Here is a 20,386-nt window from a genome sequence, read left to right as displayed (position 1 = left end):
CTTGTCCTTACAGCCTACCCAAGCCTCTGTGATCCATGATGGAGCTCTCATCTCTATCTACAATCCTTTGGCTTCTTACCTTGTTTTTACTGATTTTCTTACAGACCTCAGATTGGTAGCCAACAAATTAAATATTGGTACTTTGATGCCAATTATCCATAAGCTGTTTGGTAGTACATTTGCTGAAATAGCATGAGAGGGGCTAGGCTTTGAGAATTATGAATTAGCTATTTGTTGGTATATCAAATCTGAGGTCAGTTAAGGTCTGGATTCATGTTGGCTCCCTTGTGACAATGCAAAAAGCAACGGCTGCCAAATGTCTTATGAAATACTCTTTGTAACATACAAATTTATGATGTTCAGATTTGGCATTTCATGTATTTGTGGTTAATTTTTTGTGTCAATTCTAATTTTTGCATTGTCAATACTGAAGCCTTTCTCTCAATCTCTCAAGTACACACGCACTCACAGACACACGTGCGTGCACACATTCATACACTTTCTCACACAGCAGTATCTGTGGCTGGACCTACGCGTCTGTGGTGTGTCGATGGACACTTCGTTGGTATACGCCCCAATTCCATGCTTGCTCTTGGCAGCCAGCTGGAAGGTGTAGGTGGAGAAAGGCTTCAGGTTCTTCAGCAGGTAGGAGGTGGTGGGCTCAAAGCTCACCTTCTTCTGAAAGAGCATGAACACAACGGGACCGTGAAAGACGTCAGGTTGTAAAAAAAAAAAAACTAAACAAAAAGGTTGTATTAACTATTTCATTGAACTATTTTCAACTAGTTCAATAAGAGCATCCTTTCAAAGACTTCAGTGGAGTTAACTTTTAATCGTAAGATCAACTGTTCTTTTGTTTGCCCACCCATCTACCTAATCATATCCGTCCCTTAATCTGTGATCATCCACCTGATCTATCCATCCAGGATACTAATACATCCGTCTCCCCCTCTTATCTTACCTCTTCTGTGTCGTCAGCTCGTCGGTACACCAGTTCATATCCTGTGATCTGGTTGTCAGGACCACCCTGGGGCGGGGCCACCCAGGACAACAGGATACTAGTCTCGGATTTGGCTTCACCCTTGAATTCTGAAGGTTGGGATGGAACTACAGCGTAGCGGAAAAACATGATTAGTGAATCCAAGTTGAGATACTTTCTTTCTTATTAATGCAGATGATGATTATACACATTTTAAGTAAAAAAAAAAAAAGGTCTGCCTAATAAATTATCCATAAGTAAAGCTTGAAATCCCTTCTTTGCTTCCTGTCTCTTACCTCCAGTCTTGGCTATAATCTGCAGATCCTGAGACAGGGGTCCGTCTCCCACAGAAGTGAAGGCCAGCACTCTGATGTAATAAGTCTTGTTAGGAGTCAAACCCTGGATGGTGATGAAGTTGGCGCTGCGCACCATCTGCTTCTCCCACTGCACAGCACAAACGCACGACGGATTGCATGAATGCGAGTAGACACACAGATGCACGCATGCAGACAAGACAAATTATCGGTCATCTGTGATTAATGATTGTAACAACAGAATGAAATGAAACAATGCACACGCAGGAACACACCTGGTTGACTGGCAGCATGTTGTCTGAGGTGTAGTAGACTCTGTAGCCCACCACCTGTCCGTTTGGCTCCTCTGGTTCATCCCAGTGGATGATTGCTGTTGTGGTGCTCAGCATGCGACCTCTGACCTGCAGGGGAAACAGGTAGAACTTCAGCAACACTGCTCAAGTTTTGTTGGGGAAAGTTGAGTTATTTTTTTAGAACTAACAGACAATATCTATATAACACATTTTTATGTCAGTTAGAATAACAGGCAGCTGATCATATTGTATAACAACCAGGCTTGTAGTGAAACAGAAGAGAAACAATAATAGTATATTGAATTTAGAACTTGTTTTTCTAGGAGCAAAACTGCATCTTTGAATATGACATTTTTACTTCCAAATGACAGATGCAGTATTGCTGTAAAAATGGCATTCTATGATTGTGCTTTGTCCAATCAGACTCTGACCTGTCGAGGAGGTGAAGAGGGGGCCTGCTCGGCGGTGCGAGCCTCCACCACCTCGCTGGAGGGGCCCTGGCCGATGGTGTTAACGGCTGCCACCCGAAAGTCGTAGTGGGAGTATGGACTGAGGCCACCCACACTGTAGCGTGTTGTGGCAATGCCATCAATCTCTTTGTAGGGGTCCTCTGACCCTTTGGCACGATGCTGGAGGAAGAAGAGGGAAGAGAGACAAAGAATTTACTGAGTTCTATCACAGGAGATGTGGCACTCTTTTCTTTTGCAGCCCTACTTACTAACTGTTAATAGCAGTTCACGCTCATATAAAAATCTAGTGCAGCTTTAGCCATGTTAAGCTCTGTATCTCCCTGTATGCAGATGCAGCAGCGCTGCTGTGTCTGTTACACACCTGTATGATATAATAGGAGACCGGCTCGGGGTTGCCAGAATCCCAGGTGAGTGTAATGCTTGTTGCAGTTCTCTCCGTCACCACAGGGGTACCAGGAGCCTTCGGCAGAGCTGAGAGAGAGAAGAGATCTTACACACCATCCCTTTATAATTAAGAAATCTGCGCTAATTTAACTGAAGAGACCGGCTCTGTATCCTAGAATTACACAGTGAACATAATCTCTACACAACAGTTAAAAGAATTGGATAAAAAAAATATATAAATATATCAGACTATGATCCAAATAACAATTTGTCATAAATTATAATCACATCCAAGCAAAAATATGCCTATATGCTTGCAAATTACAGACTTCTTCACATTCTCAATATTTCTCAGAAATCACTAACTAGTTGATTTATTTCTTATACTGTCCAACACTACTTTTTCGTATATTCAGACCAAAGCAGTGATATCAACTAAATGGCAAATGGCAAATACATTAATGTTGACAGAAATATATTTTTTCATACATCCCAGAGCAAAGGGAGTTAATAGTTTTATTTCTTTTGTGATGCACATATTCTTTTTACAGACTGAAGGAATCAAGTGAAAGTCTCACTGGAGACATGGTCGAACCATCAGTTCCTCTCTTAATCACATACTCTTCACCCATTAGCCTCCTCACACTCACACACAACTCACCTTTCACAATAATCTGCGCAACCGCCTCAATCACGCCAAGCGTTGACATAGCGACACACGTGTAATTGTTGGACTGTCGTACGTCAGTCAGTTCCAGGACATTGCGGCCGATAGGCATGTCGTCCTCGGGCGTCAGGTCTTCTGCTCCAAGCATCCACTTCACGTATGGCATAGGGGAGCCCACAGCCACACAGGTGATGTTGACGTTCCCCCCTGGCATGATCTCGCTGTCCGCCGGGGGGATGGAGAAGCGAGGGGGGACACGGCGCACTGGAGCAGGAAGGTGAGGAGAGGAGAGCTGATTAGAAATTCATGGCTGTGCTGTTCAGTAAAGTACAGAACAGTGGATGTCAATCAGGGTCTATACACTGCATAGGATGACGTTTTTTTTTTTTATCGTTTTATGGCATTCAAAGAAGACTGCAAGAATTCAGACAGTTAGGTACATCACCACTAGGGCGCATGTGATATCAAAATGTTTTATTCATGGTGTTTTTAGGTGTGCTCCGCTAAATATTTTATGAACTGAACCACAAAAGATACTCACAAAAAAAAACAACCTCACAGCAAACACACATGCACTCACGGGGGAAAAAAGAGAAAAGAAGAACGCAGGGTACAGTATATCTCAAAGGGGTAAACTGTACAGGCAGGTTCAAACCTTCAGTACTGCACATAAAACAGCAGTAGACACACAAACACAAATGGCAGTTTAATGGAAGAAAAGAAAATACTCGGGAGAGACTCCAAAGAGCCACACAGTCGTTGCTGTACCAACCTTCTCGCAGCTCTGCAGAGGGAGGTACGACAGAGCACGGCGGGAGGAGGAGGAGGAGGAGAGAGAAGAGAGGAAAACCAGAACACCAGAGAAGAAACGAGAGACACAGAGAGAAAACACGTTAGACAAAGGAGCAGGGCAAGGTGGCAGCAGACAGAGTGGAAAGCCGAAGAGAAAAAGGTAGAAAGAAAGAAATGAGGAGAGCAAAGAGAGAAAACAGAAGCCATAGATGGGCAGTGTGCTGCTGAAAGCCTTCATGTTTAAAGCAGCTTCCACTGTCGGCTGTCTCCATAGACTGCCTGTCAAACACTCACTGAGCAGCACTGCAAGATTTTACTGGCCCTGCAAGCGCTGTTAGACGCACATCACTGACTCTGGGTGTTTTTGTGTGTCCATGTGCATGTGTGTGTGGGTGCACGTGTGTTTTTATATATATAAATATTTTTAGTGTCAGACATAGATGTGTGTTTATGTATGTGCATTCAGTCGTGTGTGTGTGTGTGTGTGTGTGTGTTTGTTTCATATCCCTCAGAGCGATGTTGGAGTCAGAAAAGCATGCCACGCTGTTTAAAGCCTTTATTTATTAATTTCTTTTTTTTTTGGGCAGGCTGACAACAGAGCAAAAGGCCACGGGAATAAAAATGTCTCCAAGATTCAAACATTTGGTGGCTATGTGTGTGTGCATGTGTGTCTGTGTGTTGAAGGAGACGGTGCCTGAGGAGGTGAGATGCCTGTCAGATTTGGGGAAACACAAGTCTTAACCAGACAATGATTTGGTTTTTCTCTGAGGTCTAAAGGCTAAGAAGGGAGGGCAGAGAGATTAATAGCTTGAGTGAAACATTCAGCCCTGCCCCAACTGATGTAAAGGATCTCTCACTCTAAAACCATCCTATTTTATGGCTCTACAGCAAAGAAATATAAAACATTGATATGACAAATGCACATTCCTAACAGAAGATGTAAAAAAAGGTACGAATATCTTACAGGAACAGACGTCCCAATCTGCGCATCCACTATCAATGTGATCCTTAAACCGAAGTGCTCTAATTGGATAGGCTGGTTTTTATCCCCCTCTTACCTCTGACATAGAGGTTAGCTGGAGTGGAATAGCGTGTCCCATCGCTGTTGGTAGCAACACACTCATACTTCCCCTGGTCTGACTCCTCACTCATCTCTATCTGGAGGGCACCTGGATGGATTGAGGGACGGAAAGGAAGAGTAGAAGAGGAGAGGGGAGGAGAGAGTCACACAGAAAGATAGTGAGGAAGAAAGACCAATTACACAAAAGCGGAAGATATCAGATAATTGGGTATATTCCATAGATACATAGAAATAAACACAACATAGAAATGGTAAGAACTGCATAAAGGGTAAATGAATCTGAGGAGTTGTCAGCAAAAACAAGCTGAACTCTGTATGAGGAACACAGAGCTAAAAAAGGAGCCAAATCTATTGGGAGGAATTAATAAGTTCTAACACTGTCAGCAAGAATCTGCCCAAAACAAGGGTCAGCTTCCTGATTTAGAAATGTGAGAAAAACAAAAACAAAAAAATCACTGATACAAAGCCTACAAAAACGGAGAATGTTGTCTTCATGCAAGGCAGAAACGAACAAACCAAGCAACCAAAATGTGGAGAAACCCAGTCACAAATACAGTATTTTTGAAAATTCTCTGCTGAAAATTAAGATGCAGTTATATCAGGGAGCAAATCATGTTTCAGTTTTCAAGGATAAATCCCCCAACCCCTTCGGATCCACCAATGGGATCAGGAGTGTGATGTCATTTTAAAGCACACCCAATAAGGAGGTAAAGACATCAACCGACCTCCATCAAGGCCAACAGATTAAAAAAAGGAACGACATACGCAAATACGCCTTGGGAAGGGACCGATGCTTTCTCGCTCCCTGAAAACAGAAAAACTGTCAAAAAAGTCAACCAGCGGTTCTTTAAAGATGGTGTGGTAAGGCAAAAAAGCGCCCATAAAAACTTTATCAAAAAAGTGGTTGTTTGGGGCTTTTTATCGGTAATGAGAGAGAAAAGAAGAAGTAATGGTAAAAAACCATGAAGACATGTAGGTGTGTGTGCACATTTGTGTGTTTGTGTGTGTGTGTGTGTGTGTGTGAGCACACTCATGTCTGCAAGTGTGTCTGAGTCTTTGCCATCTGGACTTTTCAGGCTGAGCGAATAACAGCTGGGAGGGAAAACAAAACTGGGACGTTTGATTGGGCAAATATAGACAAGGTAGAGGGAGAGGCCAGGTCAATCTCAGGTCAAGACGCAAAAAAAAAAAGAGACAAAAAAAAAGAAAAGAAAAGAAAATCTGGGTCACAAAAATATTAAAAAAGCAAACAAACAGAGGTAAAAGTGATAGTTATGTTTTGCCACCTCAAACTAAGCAACAAAGAAATAAATACAAGTTGTAAACACATCATGCTTCAGACTGAAAACAAAGTAGATGTAAAAAGCCAAATGATGTTTAACTGATTGACACAAAGAGAGACCACAATATGGTGAGGAAGGAAGCGATGGATTTCTGTGTTACAGTGTGAACATTGAGGCTGAGATGGAAACATGAAAGGATGAAGAGTGGATGAAAGACGAGAGGAAGGGAGACGATTAAAAGTCATAGTATAATGAATTGTTTGCTCAATTCCAATTCCCCCCTCTTGCACCTACTGCAGATCTGAAGCAGCTGGATAAGTATTACCAATATGGCAGAGTCCTGAGTCTTTTGGACTAAAGCCATACTGATTAATCCACCCAGAGCTTTTTCAGATCTGTGAAACGAGTAGGAACCAGGGGTTGAAAAGGAATCAGGCCACTGATGTCATGTTGGTCCTCCCAGCAGTCTTACCTCGTATGGGCGTGCCACCTGAGTGGGCAATGAATGCACGAGATTAGAGAAGGAGAAGAAGAAGAAAATGTTAGTACAACAGGAGGAGAAGGGGACAAGGTAAGGAGGGAGGGACTGGGGGGGGGAGGTAACTTGTAAGGGAGTAGAATCAAACTAGAGAGAAAGACTCAAAATATAGATCCTTAGAGAGTGAGAGGAAGATAAAGGCATTAAAGAAAAAGACAGAATAAATAAAGACAGAATAAGCCTGAGAGGAGAGAGGCAGATACTAGATAGACAGAGTGACAGACAGTGACAGAGCTTTAAGGAGATGGGTTATTGATTTAACTTCATTGACTTGCAGCAGGGGCAGATGTGGCTGTAGGAGTAGGGTAGTGTCTGCACTGCACTCGTCTCTAAGAGGCGGACTGGGACTCTAAGTACATTTAACTGCCTCGAGTCTTAACTTGCACGTGGAACGACACCATGTGTAATCCTGCTTGTAATATGGTGTGTAAATATATTTCATATCAGTTCCCAATGGAAAAATCCACCCTCCAATAAAAAAAGAAAAACCCTGTTAAATGTCCTTACATTGCATTTGTATTGATTTTTTTTGTTGTCTACCTTTTGCCAGTTACTCGGGAGATGTTGAAAAAAACGGCAGACGATCCAAAAACCTTCACAGCTATAATGGAGTCTGACAGCAGACATTTTCGACAATCTAAAACTTCAGCAGTAGATGTCAAGTTGATGTCTCGGCTCCTCAAAATCAGAGAAGGACCAAGGGTGTATTTGTAGACTCAATATCTTAAACTGAACATCAACGATCACACTGTGAGGAGTCTGGTGCAAAGGAGGCAGCAGTAGCCTCAGCAGACCAGGATGCAATTCAGCCAAAAGAAATATTGTGTTTCCTGTAAGACGTATAGAGCTACAGCCTGGTGGGTAACAATAATTGTCATCACTGACTGATCTGCTAAATATTTTCTTGATTCAAATTATGTGGCCTCAAAAATGTCACAAAGATATGGAAGAACCAAAGGTGATCTTCAAATCGCTTGTTTTGTCCAATCATCAGTCTCAAACCTTCTGAATACAGACTTTGATTTCATTTGAGATCAGAGAGTAAAATTAGAAATGATTTAAACAATCAACCATTAAAATTGCTGCTAATTACTAATTAATTTGTCAGTTGACTGACCAAATAACTGACTAATTGACTAATAACTAATGACTTTCAGCTGTAATCTGTCTCACTGGGAAATGTCTAAGCACACGCACACACACGCACACATGCACGGTACATGTGTACGTCCCAGGCATATTCTCTGGAAGCACTCTGGGAAGATAAGCACAGATTACAGTAAATATAACCAAATAAATGATTTATAAAACAGTGAAAAAGTATTGAAGGGTGGATTTTTCTTTAACTTCTTAACTTGTTGAATTCTACTATGGTGATGTTAAGTGCTGCATGTGTCAATGACCAATTCACTACTTCTGAGCAGTAGTAACCAGGTTTAGTATATACATACTACACTGTACAGTCAACGTCTAGAGGTCTGAAACCTGGTCGCTACTGATTTCCTTACAGTGGCTCCACCGTAAGCTTATCTAAAAGCCTCTACACAGCAGGAGTGGAGAGAGTAAGTGGGTGAGTGAATGACAGAGGTGAGTGGATGAGTGAGTGAGGGAAAGAATAATTGAATAAGTGAAGGAGTGGAAAAGTAAATAGGTGAGTGTGAGGAGAAAGTTATTGTATTTCTTTGGGTGCGGAAAGGCTGCAGGTGTACAGGTGAGGGTGAGGTCAGCTACCTCTAGGGTGACAGAGATATTCGTGAGTATGTGTACATGTGTATGCATGTTTATGTATGCATGTGTGTGTGTGTGTGTATCCAGTTTGTAGCATCTACTGTATGCTTCTTTTACCAAAATGATGCACTGTATGGGTGCCTGTGTATTCCTGTGTGTATGTGCATCAGTGCTCCATATTATCTTCGTGTGTAACTGTTAGTAAAATGCATGCCATGCATTTTAATAACACTTCAACATTGTAAAGGTGAGCAGCAGCAGCAACAGTAGCAACATTAGTGAACAGTATGTAGAAAAGTGGACAGTGAGGTTGTGGGCCTCGGAACAGAAGCACTTACCAAAGGACTCTGTGGTTAAAAAGATACAAAGAGAAAAGAAACAGCATAGACATGGCATTACAATCGGACCATTTGTTAACACAGACGAGTTGACTTAGAAACACCTTGACAAAGCACTGGAACTCCAAAAAAGAAAAAAAAAAAAACGTCATGAATATTGATCATCTACACAGAACTACTTAAAAGTGCTTAAATGACAGAAGTATTGAAATAGCTATTTAGTAATCTTCACATAGAAGAAGCAAGACTAACATATCAAATATTTCACATTTCAAGCTGTAACAATTAAGGTAATCCTTTTAATTTTCTATTCTTTTGTAAAATAAAGGTTGTAAAAGGAGTCTGAGCAGTACGTTGAGGATTGAGCCAGAGAATAAAAAAAAAAAAACGGGGACAGAAGCAAAGAGGTTGTTATCCATAAAGAAGCCAGAGAGTTGGGTATCCAATCACATGAAAGGGATTTTGGGTCCACAGTTGGTCCCTGGAAGCAGGAGGAGGGCTGAGGAGGGAGGGGTCTTTGCTACAAGTAGTTGGGATTTTACACACTACTGTGGCTATTGAAAGGCTGATTGAAATGGATTGAGTGGCTTGACTGGAGAAAATGTATTCTCTGTGTTTTTACCGAGTAATTTGTCTTTGAATTTAACAAATTCTGTGAATGTGTTTTCTCAAATAACATGGATACAATGTCTGTGAGTCAATTTCACACCCACGGAAGACACACTTTCCATGAAATAAGGAAAAACAATAGGTTGATTAGTCACAGCAGTGAGCCATCTTAGAGAGACCATTCCTTCAGTACATGCCACCATCACCTGGGTCTACCACGCAAATTCTGCCAGGAGAGGATATGACTAGAGACACTGTGCACGCTGTTTGTGCTGTTACAAATACCAAATGTTTTTACTGTATGAAAAATAAAACCCTTTCGTGATGGTGATTTGCACGGGAAGGCCTCAGAGAGTTTGGACAAAAGCAGAGAAAAGTTGGGAGTTCACTGTTTAAGGCCTTGAAGAGTTTGGAAAAGTTGGCAACCGCACACAGTCAACTCATACCACAGCAGCAGAGAGGGGCAGCTGAGAAACACAGCCAGTAACCACGGCAGGAGGAGCGCGGAACAGCAATAAGAAAAGGGGTGAACCAGGGCAAGAATAACAGAAGCTTTGAAGGAACAGAAAATAAAAAAAATGGGTTGGGGGGTAAAGGCAGAGAGAGGATAAAAGGGAGTGGATATTGAAAGACGGATAAAAGCAAAGTGGGACGGAAAAAATCTGGTGGAAATAAAAGCCGGGATTGAAGGGAAGGGAAAGAATGGAGGGATAAAAGCATTGGTTACCTGAGCGGAGCTGCTTGATTCGTCCGTTGTTATTGGACGTGTTGACCGGCAGGAAATCCTTGAACCAGGTAATTTCTGGGTCAGGGTTGCCACTAGCAGCACAGAGCATGGTGGCGGTCCGAGAGCGCTCCACCACTTTCAGCTGCGGACCCATGTCTATGGTGGGGAACCCCGAGGGCAGCTGGTCCTCTAGAAAGATCAAATACACGAGTCAGACAGAGCTGGATATTACTCACATGTTCAGCTCTGTAACACAGTGCAATAATTCCGGCTCCCAACCTTTTTCTCATCGTACGCACCCCCCCACAGTCCTATCAGATGAGCTCACACCTTCACCCGTCATGTTTCAAATGATGATGCTCTTTTTTTTGACACGATACAATGTATAACTGTGGACATTGTTACAGTCATTTATTATACAAGACATAGTGGTGCTGGAACTGTTTAGGCTCTGTGTGTGTTTTCAGTGGGTTTGGTCAAGTTTGCATTCACACGGCTATTAGTACTTGTAGAGCAGACGTTGAGCATTTTAACCATTTATCCAGCACTTCTTTTCTTTTCTTTTCTTTTTATTTATTCTAAAATGCAGCATGTGGTTCAGGTCTTACAAATGATTTAAGCTGGTGGGAGGTGTGTAAGTAATAAATATACTAGAATTGGTTATTGGTAATATCAGCAGCACACCCATTTGTGTTTGTAATCCTGTTTATGTGTCTTCACAAACACAGATATACACTCAGTTGCCACTTTATTTGGTATACCGAGCTAAAAGAAATGTAGTTTAGTACAAAAGCTGTCATGAAAGTTTTTATGTAGGGTTTTTGTTGAAAATGTTTTGAAGAGGGGTTGATTCAATTGGTCATTTTGACATTAACATGGTGGATGAAATATTGGAAACTACTCTCAACAGATCAAAATGTCTAGACTAGACTATTCCGTTAGTCTCACCCTGAGTTGTGTATTTGACATGCACCCAAAGCAGACAGTCGGTGTTTGGATATAAGACAAAATATGACGCATCATTCTTGAAGAGACGCAGCTTAAGCCTTTAATTGGCACCAAGCAGGTTGAGTCACAAGTCCAGTGTGAAATGGGAAACTGGCTGATTAAATCCAAAAGTCAAATTTAGTCAAACCTGAGCCTGGAGGCAGGATTTTTAAAGAATCCAATAGTGAGGTCAAATAGAGTAAAGTAACATTTCATTCCACCTGACAAACTATCTCACTAAAGCTTTAGGCGACCACTTTAGGAATAAGAATCAATTGGAAATCAAATACTCTCTATTCAGCTGGGAATCAGTAGCAGTTGAGCTACACTTTTTTTTGTCCAGCTCAGTCTATTGCACACAACCCTCTCATGAAGCTCACCTCTTAGTGCAAATCAAATAGGTGATTCCAATGAAGACACATCCAGTGGGACTTACAACCTTTTGGGATGGCAAATCAAATGTGAATTCATACACATCCGAGGCAATTAAATCAAGCATGAAGAGTCGTTCCACTGTGATAAAGGGAATCAAAGGCACTGGGCCAACTTCATTCAACTGAAGTGGGAGATTTAAGGGAGAGGAGGGGACAATGCTTCGAGGTGGGGGGATCAAAGACGCCTGAACTCAGTCAAACTGAAAAGATACTGTATTCACCCTTGGATTCAAAGAGGTTCAGAGCAAATCGGTTTTTAAAAACAAATTCTTAACTTTGTTCAAGGCTGCACTTTGAAACTGCGAGGTAAAATGTCAGATTCATGAGTCATCCATAATAAAGTGGATAAAGATAGACATGGTAAAAAAAAAAAAAAAGAAAGATGAGCAAGGAGCATGTGTTCTTGCACGCAATCGTGCTGTATTTGATCTAGAAGGCAGTCTATTTTAATTTTTCCCCCCACTTTTTCTTTACCCAGAATCCCTTGTGACTTTATCCCTCTCAACCACACAGAGCCTCATTAACGGGAAATCCTAGCGCTGAACCTCGCCAAGGAGATGCTAATTCTGGTACTAGCCCATCGAACCATAGCCGACGGGTCGTGAGACACTAGCTTTGTGAGTGCGTGTGTGGCCTTTTAAAAGCTCCGGTTTCAATCAATCACAACGCCCGACAAATGGAAACATGGACATAATAAACCAAGAGAACAAGATGAGAAGGTGTTTGTGTATGAGTGCGTCTGTGTGGGCAAGTGGTGAGAGAGGGCAAAAGTGCAAAAAAAAAGAGAAAAAGTAGAACGGAACAGAGCGAAATAGAGTGAGACAAAGAAAGAGTGACAGAAAGGAAAACAGAGAGAGAACAAGGGAGAGAGCAAGAGAAAAACAGGCGGAAAGGGAGAGAGAGCACTAGGGACCCATACAGCATAACAATCCTGATTCTCTCCGCTTTCATTATGCAAACGCTTACTTCAAAGCCAGCCCCTCGTAGGCAGGAATAATGCATTCTATTTCATCTACCTGGGGTGGGACACTGCACTGAACATTGAGGACGCACAGTTAGAATGCTACTCCCCGAGACCATGTATCTCTCTCTGCCCGTCTCCTACAACTACTTAGATATGGATGTGTAGGTAGAGGTGTGTGCAAGAACCTGAAAAGACAGGCAACCAAAAGCACAGGTATGCACACATAGTCGACTGAAACACACACACACACGCACACACACGCTTTCTTATGCAGGCAAAAACAAAACACAAGCTTCTTTTAAATCTAAAGCTGACAAGGTGTGAAGTGATATAAGTGAAAGTATTTGAGGGCTGATTGAATGGGCTGATGCACACACACACACACACACACACACACACGCACGCACACACACAGACACATGCACATAACCAGCTCTCCACCATCTATCAAGGGGACAGGTGTAAGCAACACCAAAGTGTGTTTGGGACAAAGCTGTTCCACTGTGTGTGTGTGTGAGTGTGTGTGTGTGTGTGTGCACATGTGTTAAGAAACCCCTGAGGTCAGAGCAGATGCGTAACCCTACACTCCCCTGTTGACGGAGCCTTCCACACATCCCACTGTTTCATTTGGATGTGCTCCCACTTCAGTGTTTCCACTGCGAGAGATCCAGATAATTTCACAGCTCATAGAAAAGCCCGGTCTCACAATCATGGGAACTGCTGTGCGAACACTGTCCTCTTTATATAAGACCCAAAATGAAATCCACACACATTGCTCGCTGGGTTTGTCATCCGTAAATCTGGATAACTGCAAATCAAGTCTGGTCTTACAATCATGGGAACTAAAGCATGAGCTGGCTGCTGTATCAGAGGCCCAAGAGTAACATCTGCACCTACAAACAAACCTGTTTCTGTCATTCACGACTGACTCTGGGGATATGCAGTGTAAGTGATGGATGCAATAAAATTATCACCCATGTAATATATTGCAATCCAATACAACAGCCAGGCCCTACTGCAATACTTGGTTCTTACATATTACATTTTTTTGTTCAGACTGTGTCAGAGAAGCGATAATTCAACCCCGGCAAAGGCAAACAGTAAAACTGTTATCAAACCTGCTCGTTTTATCCGTCCACTACAGTTTAATGGTTCAGCGATCTACCACATTTACATTTCCTAAATTTAAGCTGCACTCACTTTCAGTTTTACCTCCAACTAAAGAGGTCTAGATGCTCTGCCTAAACTGCTGATCTGATCACGTGACAGCTCGTGTTTCTTCAGACTACTTTCAGACTTCATTGTGGCAATGTTGCCATGCTCCAAAACCTTAGCAAGTACTTTTATTGGACACAAGCTGCAGGAAAAAAGAACTGCCCTTTAATTTTAAGAATGGATATTAGCTAGAACTTCAAAACTCCATCTTTTCAAAATACAATATCAGTTTTTGGACAGAAGTACTTTGTCTGAGGGGCATTCAGAATATTTCAAACAGACACACACACTCAACCTTTACAAAACCATGAATTATACAGTATCTGACTGTACACTGGATCCTCACGCATATAATTGCTCTCAAGTTCATTATTATTTCAGCCATTGCCAATCACAGCCATTACATTTACAGCCAAGATTTCAATTAGCCTGGTTCTAATCCTCAGTAATTAAGCCGGCTGACCTTAACACTGGATCCCTCCTGTCTGACAGTCAGTCAGTCACTGGAGCTGTGTCTTTACAGAGCCAGGGGAGACAAGGAGACATGACTGACAAGACTCTGTGTCTGTATGTGTGTGCATCTGTGTGAGTGTCTTTGTGTGGGTACGCACAAGAGTGTGTGGGTGTGTGTACTTTCTGACATTTGGACTGACAGTCTATCAGGGGCTATTAGCTGCTCCCAGGTGACCTCTTATTCGTCCACAACACAATGACTCCTCAGAGGAGTAGAAAGAGGCTAATCACTACATAAAGACCGACTGTCTCAGATCAAGGATACGTTTGTGTGTGTGCGTATGTGTGTGTGCATGCATGAGTGGCCATGTTCTCGATGAAGATAAAAGATTAGATATGAGCAGATAGCCTCCATCAGCGGAGGCAGGAAAAATCAAAAATAGAGCAGACACATAAGCGAGAGCACATACAGATGTATTCGTGCGACTGAGCATGCCTGCATGTGCACACAAAGACACACACGCACACATACGCAAACACACAGACACACACATAAACGAACAAAGACAACCATCTGAGACAGGAAAAATTCTGGATGGATGGAGCGGAACAGCACAGAAGATGCAAAGAGTGGTCTGATGTGAATAATTTAGAGGTTGCTGTGTAGTGGACCTAAGAGCGTTTGGGGAGACAGAGAGAGAGAGTGAGAGAGAGAGAGAGAGAGAGAAGTGTGTAAAAAAAACAGAGAGAAAGAGGAGAGTGAAAAAAGTGAAAGTAAGAGGGAATGAACTTGGGGAGACAAATAACAGAGACAGACGAGACAGTAACAGAAAGTGGAGATGAAAAACTGTAGACTATGTTATTACCTCAGAGAGACAAGAGGGAAAGAGAGAGAGGGATGGGATGGTAGAACAATAGGCTGCACGTCCTTTCCCCACGAGCATGTACTGTAAAGGCAGGCGATGTGATTATCTACACTCGAGCAGCTTCACTTACTAAGACACTCTTGAGCTTCAAACTACCGGTACCTAATGTTCTCCTAATGGACTCCACTAACACTAACATCACTATCTGCATTAATGGACTCTTGCTAACACTAACAAAACCATCTACCGCGATGGACCCTCGCTTACACTTGCATATTTATCTTCATCTGAGGGCACATCATCCGCACCTCAAATTCTTCTGCATGAACAGTTTTTTTAAGTTAGAATAACATCGACAGACAAATATCACCTTTCAGTCAACAATATGCAAAACTGGACTTTGACTGGGTTTTACCTTAATGTGCTCCAGGTAAGCAAGCATCACATGTAACGTGTGTAAGAGACAATAAAGTGTGGCTGCTTTGTTGTTCAGGTTATACAGAGAAAACACATTTATGTGTAAAGATTGTCTTTTTTATGTGGCTATGATTGATGTTTATGTTTTATGATTTGTAATTTTCTTCATAGAAATTAAAAAAAATAATTGTGTGTGACGGCTAAATAGAAACGTGGCTTGCATGTGTGTTTGCACTGACCTCGTAGAACACTTAGTCTGGTGGAGGCAGTGATTTCTCCTGCAGAGTTGGAGGCGTGACATTCGTAAATAGCCTCGTCCCTGGGGGTCCTCAGTGGCTGTATCCTCAGGACCGAGCCGGACCCATCGTCAAACTCTATTACCTGTTAGCGGGAAAAGACGTTAAAGTGGTTTTAATATATTAACATTTCAATATATTAACAATTTCAATATATTAACAATTTCAATATATTAACAGCGGATTAACAATGGATCAAAACTGTCACTAAAACGCCAGATATTTCACTCAGGAGGTGGTGGAGACCAAAAACAGAGCTATGAGAGAGTGAATATTGGACTTACATTCATCAGGTGGGCAGCAAGACAACTTCAAAGTATACTAATGTTAGCCAGTTAAACTTCAGCGCTGATAATATGTCAATGTTGTGTTTCCAGTTTGTTTTTGTTGGTCTCCAAGTGACCAAAAAAGCAGTTAATGTAGGTTTAAAGACACGATCTCTAAATGCATCAAGCTGTAAAATATTGCACTGTGCAACAGATGGCAGACTTGTTGAAATGTTCAGCTGCAACATTGCACCCTGGCTGGTGCTACTGTTTGATTTTAATTTTACCTTCAACAGTGTTTGAAGCTCAATAATTAACAGTTATTCTCAGAGACAAAATGTATTTGAAGGCCTTTTCCTAGTTTTTTTCATTTGCTGGGTAGGCTGAGGGGACAGAGAGTGGGAGGTATGAGAGCAGTGATCAGGTTTAGTCCTTGGCCATTCAATCTAATTCAATTCATTAGATATTTGGACAGTAACATGAGCATTAACACATTAAAATAAGGTAAGATTTTATATAACGCCCCCCTCCGTTTGCTTACAAAACAAATCGAATAGCATAGTTTTGTAGTAATATTAATTGGGCATTGCTTTACATTTGAATCAATGTGAGCCTTTCCATTTTAAGAGTTAATAGTTATAACTAGTTTTAATATTGTAGCGATCGCAGAGCTGGTCACAAGTGCTGGACTGTTTTGCTGCAATGCACCATGGGAGTTTTGGGAATGAAACTCTGAATATATTGAATGAAAGTCTCAACATATTGAACGAAAGTCGCCATCTTGTTTTTCAACGGCTGAGGGAGAGGATGGGTGAAGCTGCCCGAAATTTAGTAGCTGCGATACTGCGCAACGAACAAGTTATTAACACCCTGGCTAATGCCTGCAACGGTAACACTAATAGTAGCACTAGCACGGTAGTTGCTAGTGCTACTATTAGTGCTACCGGCGCAGGCATTAGCATTAGCAACTACCATGCTAGTGCTACTATTAGTGTTACCGTTGCAGGCATTAGTCCTATATATATATATATATATATATATATATATATATATATATATATATATATATATATATATATATATATATATATATATATATATATATATATATATATATATATATATATATATATATATATATATATATATATATATATATATATATATATATATATATATATATATATATATACACACACACACACACACACACACACACACATATATATATATATATACATATATGGCCCGTCTTAATCTCCTAGGAGTATTTTTAATTTTTAAAGAAATGTGTAATTGAGGAGTTAAACTTGTTGAAGTAACATTTTACATTGTAGGTTGAAGTGCATCTTGGTCTCAGCCTCACTTGTCCATTTTCTTTTCTTTTGGTTGCCATGATTTTATGGGTCTTCCTGTTTTTGATTGCCAGTTTGTGGTCACTGAGCCCGTTCTAGGTTTGGGTCTGTCTCTGCTCTCTCTCCCTGACAGTAGAGAGATATTCTGCGGATAATCTCCGTTTAGGGGCAGATAACATTCTAGTCTACTTTTGACTTTTAGTTTCTTCCTTCCAAACAGGTTCCTTTACATTACATTAAAACTTTGATTCACTGTGATCGGTGCTTGGAAGGCAGTGTTGTTGTGAGACTGGTCAGAGCGTGTCTGAGAGGGGGCAGTTACACATGACATGGGGGCTGGATTTCATGTCCTTTTCATATTTAGGATATGTGACAACTGTAGATTTTCCAGAAATACTGGATTATACATTTCAAGTGCTCTTGCGTAAATTTAATACAAGCATGTAATAGATCTGGATTGAAAATTCTGAGAAGGTTTTCTGCAGACTAAAATCCAATAAAAAGAAATCCCACAACAACTCCTGACCAAAAGGCCAAAAAGAATATATACAGAAGGTAGTCTAAGCTTATATAGGGTGGATTAAAAATAAAATATCTCCCCGAGTGATTTAATCACAAACAGGAAGACAGCTAGATGAACTTAAACCTGGGAGGAAAGTCAACTTATTAAAGTGGAAAAGCACCCTGAGCTCAGGGTGACACTGGCTGGAGAGAAGAGAGGCTGGTTCGACATCTCCATCTAAGAGTGACTTGTGAGGTGAATGAATAAATCAAAGGTTAGCTTCCCTTTGGGAAACTAATAAGGGTGATCGTATAAGAATCTCATATACTGTAGCCCAAGGCATCATCTGACATATGAAAGTATTGGAGCTGACAGCATTTCACACAGTTGTATAACCTTTGGAGTACACAAGAAGGAAAGCACTTAAACAGAGAAAATCTTTAACAGTAATATTTTGTCTTTATATGCAACCTGGTAATGGATGGTGCTCATGTATTCCCAGAGTGAGGCTGTCTATTAAATACCCCCCATAACCCTCCCCCCTAAAACAAAAACAAACAAAAAGAAAAGACACTCATTACTTAAATGTCAACATTTGCTGCAATAATACACCTTTTTCACAGTGGGGAAAAGCACAGGTGTAACTAATAACATTAATGATGACTCAAGTGAGTCAGCATGAACAATACCTGCTGCTGAGGGCTCTGAAACCAGCTAACCTGAAGGCAAGCCCCGCATTTAAATATTGAACTAAGAATTTTCATTCTAAAATACACTGCAGATTATTTTCTTATTTAATTGATAAATTGTTTGGTCTATAACACGATGAACATCGTTCTCTCTTTATACTAGCCTAAGCTAACTGACTCCTGGCTGTAACGCCGTATTTAATGGACAGACACGAGAGCGGTATTGATCTCCTCATTTAACTCTCGGCAAGAAAGCAAGTAACGTTTCCCAAGACTTTTCCTATTCCTAACAATTAATGGATTATCAGAACACTTTTCAATTAATTTATATAATCCACTGACTGTCCACTAGCTGTGCCAGCTCTACAGCCATTATTCCTTTTAGAGATACACCTGTGTTTGTCAAGTCATTCTGCTTTTTGCAGACATCATTGTTTTACACGGCTGGTCCACACGGCCAGTGATCCTCAGTTGTGGGAAACTAAGCCATCCCCATGTCACGCAAAGTTACACTTCCTTCATTAGTGTCTCATCATACCTCAAATCTCTGGTTGCTGACTTTTTTGCCTTTCTTGTTCCAGACAATCTTGGGCTGTGGATCCCCTGTGGCCTGGCACACAAAGGAGGCCACTCCCCCCTGCACTCCTGTTTGGTCTTCTGGGGTTCGTGTAAATCTGGGGGGTGCTGTATGGAAAGAAAGTTAGGTTCAAACTTCCAGTGATGCTATTGGTGTGTGTGTGTATGCACATGTCAGTAAGGAATACAGGGGTTCTGATGGACAGTTGTACAATGCTCTTAGTACGACAAGCACTCACATAGCCATTACTACTATACTAATAAGCATTCACACATTTGTTACTGTCCATATTCCTGATGGATTATTGTGTTTTTCTAAATGCACTTAAGCACCAGATTTGCACTTAATGTTCTACTATAATCTGTCATTCACACATCTGTAACACTGTTGTACTAAAACAAGAGTGTGTGAAAGGGGAAAGCCAGATGTGTGTGTGTGTGTATGTGTGTGTGTACTTCATGTGAAAATGAGTGAAGCACAATGATGCAGTCAGTTTTAAGAATTCAAATTAAAATAAATCAGAGTTTTGTTGAACACTGTGGCTGATTTTGCGTGAGTGTGTGTGTGTGTGTGTGTGTGTGTGTGTGTGTTACAATGTAAAACAGTTCGTGCATCTCTATCTGTCTTTGGTGTAGTCGTGCGCTTGGTTGCTGTGTGTGTATGTGTGTGCATCTTCTTTTTTTTTTCTGTACACGTGTATGCACGTTCCACCATGTTTTTCCCTCTGTCCCTGTACCACCAAAGAAGCTTAATATTTCTGTGCCATAAAGGATTTATGAAGACTTACTCCTGACATGACCACTAAAGCCCCTCATTCCGGGGACGCCAACAATATCATAACCACAGCCTCCGCTGGATTGTGACATCACGACATCAAAAAGATTCGGCACGTCAGTCACGGCACGTCACCGCCAGCTTGCCTAATGGCATTCCAGCCAAACCAGAAAATCCCTACTTAAGGGCTTACCGCCAACCGCCCTGACAAAGGAAGAGAAATTGCTTTTTGCTGTTTAAAAGGAGGGAGGGAGAGAGGGAGAAAAGCTAAGCTTTTCAGAGAAGGAGAGAAAAAGAGAGAGTGTGTGCTGAAAGAGTGGGGCGAGCTGAACAGAGGAGCGAGTGAGATAAAGGGAGCGAGTGAGAGAGACAGATGGAGAGCAGAATG

At 41.4% G+C, this 20,386-nt stretch overlaps 1 protein-coding gene across 1 annotated transcript in view; it reads right to left on the bottom strand.

Annotated features, from left to right (window-relative positions):
• Positions 1 to 20,090, bottom strand: part of ptprdb (protein tyrosine phosphatase receptor type Db) — a 49,956-nt gene extending 29,866 nt beyond the window's left edge. The window contains exons 1-15 of the mRNA XM_070828374.1: positions 20,012 to 20,090; positions 19,186 to 19,331; positions 15,779 to 15,920; positions 10,204 to 10,392; positions 8,868 to 8,876; positions 6,736 to 6,753; positions 4,958 to 5,068; positions 3,880 to 3,891; positions 3,102 to 3,371; positions 2,418 to 2,527; positions 2,018 to 2,215; positions 1,569 to 1,694; positions 1,276 to 1,423; positions 962 to 1,107; positions 534 to 678 (exon numbers count right to left, since the gene is read on the bottom strand). Coding sequence (XP_070684475.1) covers positions 534 to 678; positions 962 to 1,107; positions 1,276 to 1,423; positions 1,569 to 1,694; positions 2,018 to 2,215; positions 2,418 to 2,527; positions 3,102 to 3,371; positions 3,880 to 3,891; positions 4,958 to 5,068; positions 6,736 to 6,753; positions 8,868 to 8,876; positions 10,204 to 10,392; positions 15,779 to 15,920; positions 19,186 to 19,331; positions 20,012 to 20,090 — 1,849 coding nt within the window. The remainder of the gene's footprint in view (positions 1 to 533; positions 679 to 961; positions 1,108 to 1,275; positions 1,424 to 1,568; positions 1,695 to 2,017; positions 2,216 to 2,417; positions 2,528 to 3,101; positions 3,372 to 3,879; positions 3,892 to 4,957; positions 5,069 to 6,735; positions 6,754 to 8,867; positions 8,877 to 10,203; positions 10,393 to 15,778; positions 15,921 to 19,185; positions 19,332 to 20,011) is intronic.
• Positions 20,091 to 20,386: the final 296 nt, after the last annotated feature.

The sequence above is a fragment of the Pempheris klunzingeri genome, chromosome 3, assembly GCF_042242105.1.
Source record: "Pempheris klunzingeri isolate RE-2024b chromosome 3, fPemKlu1.hap1, whole genome shotgun sequence".
NCBI lineage: Eukaryota > Metazoa > Chordata > Actinopteri > Acropomatiformes > Pempheridae > Pempheris > Pempheris klunzingeri.
The sequence above is the reverse complement of the archived record's forward strand: the minus strand, read 5'-3'. Positions and strand labels throughout refer to the sequence as shown.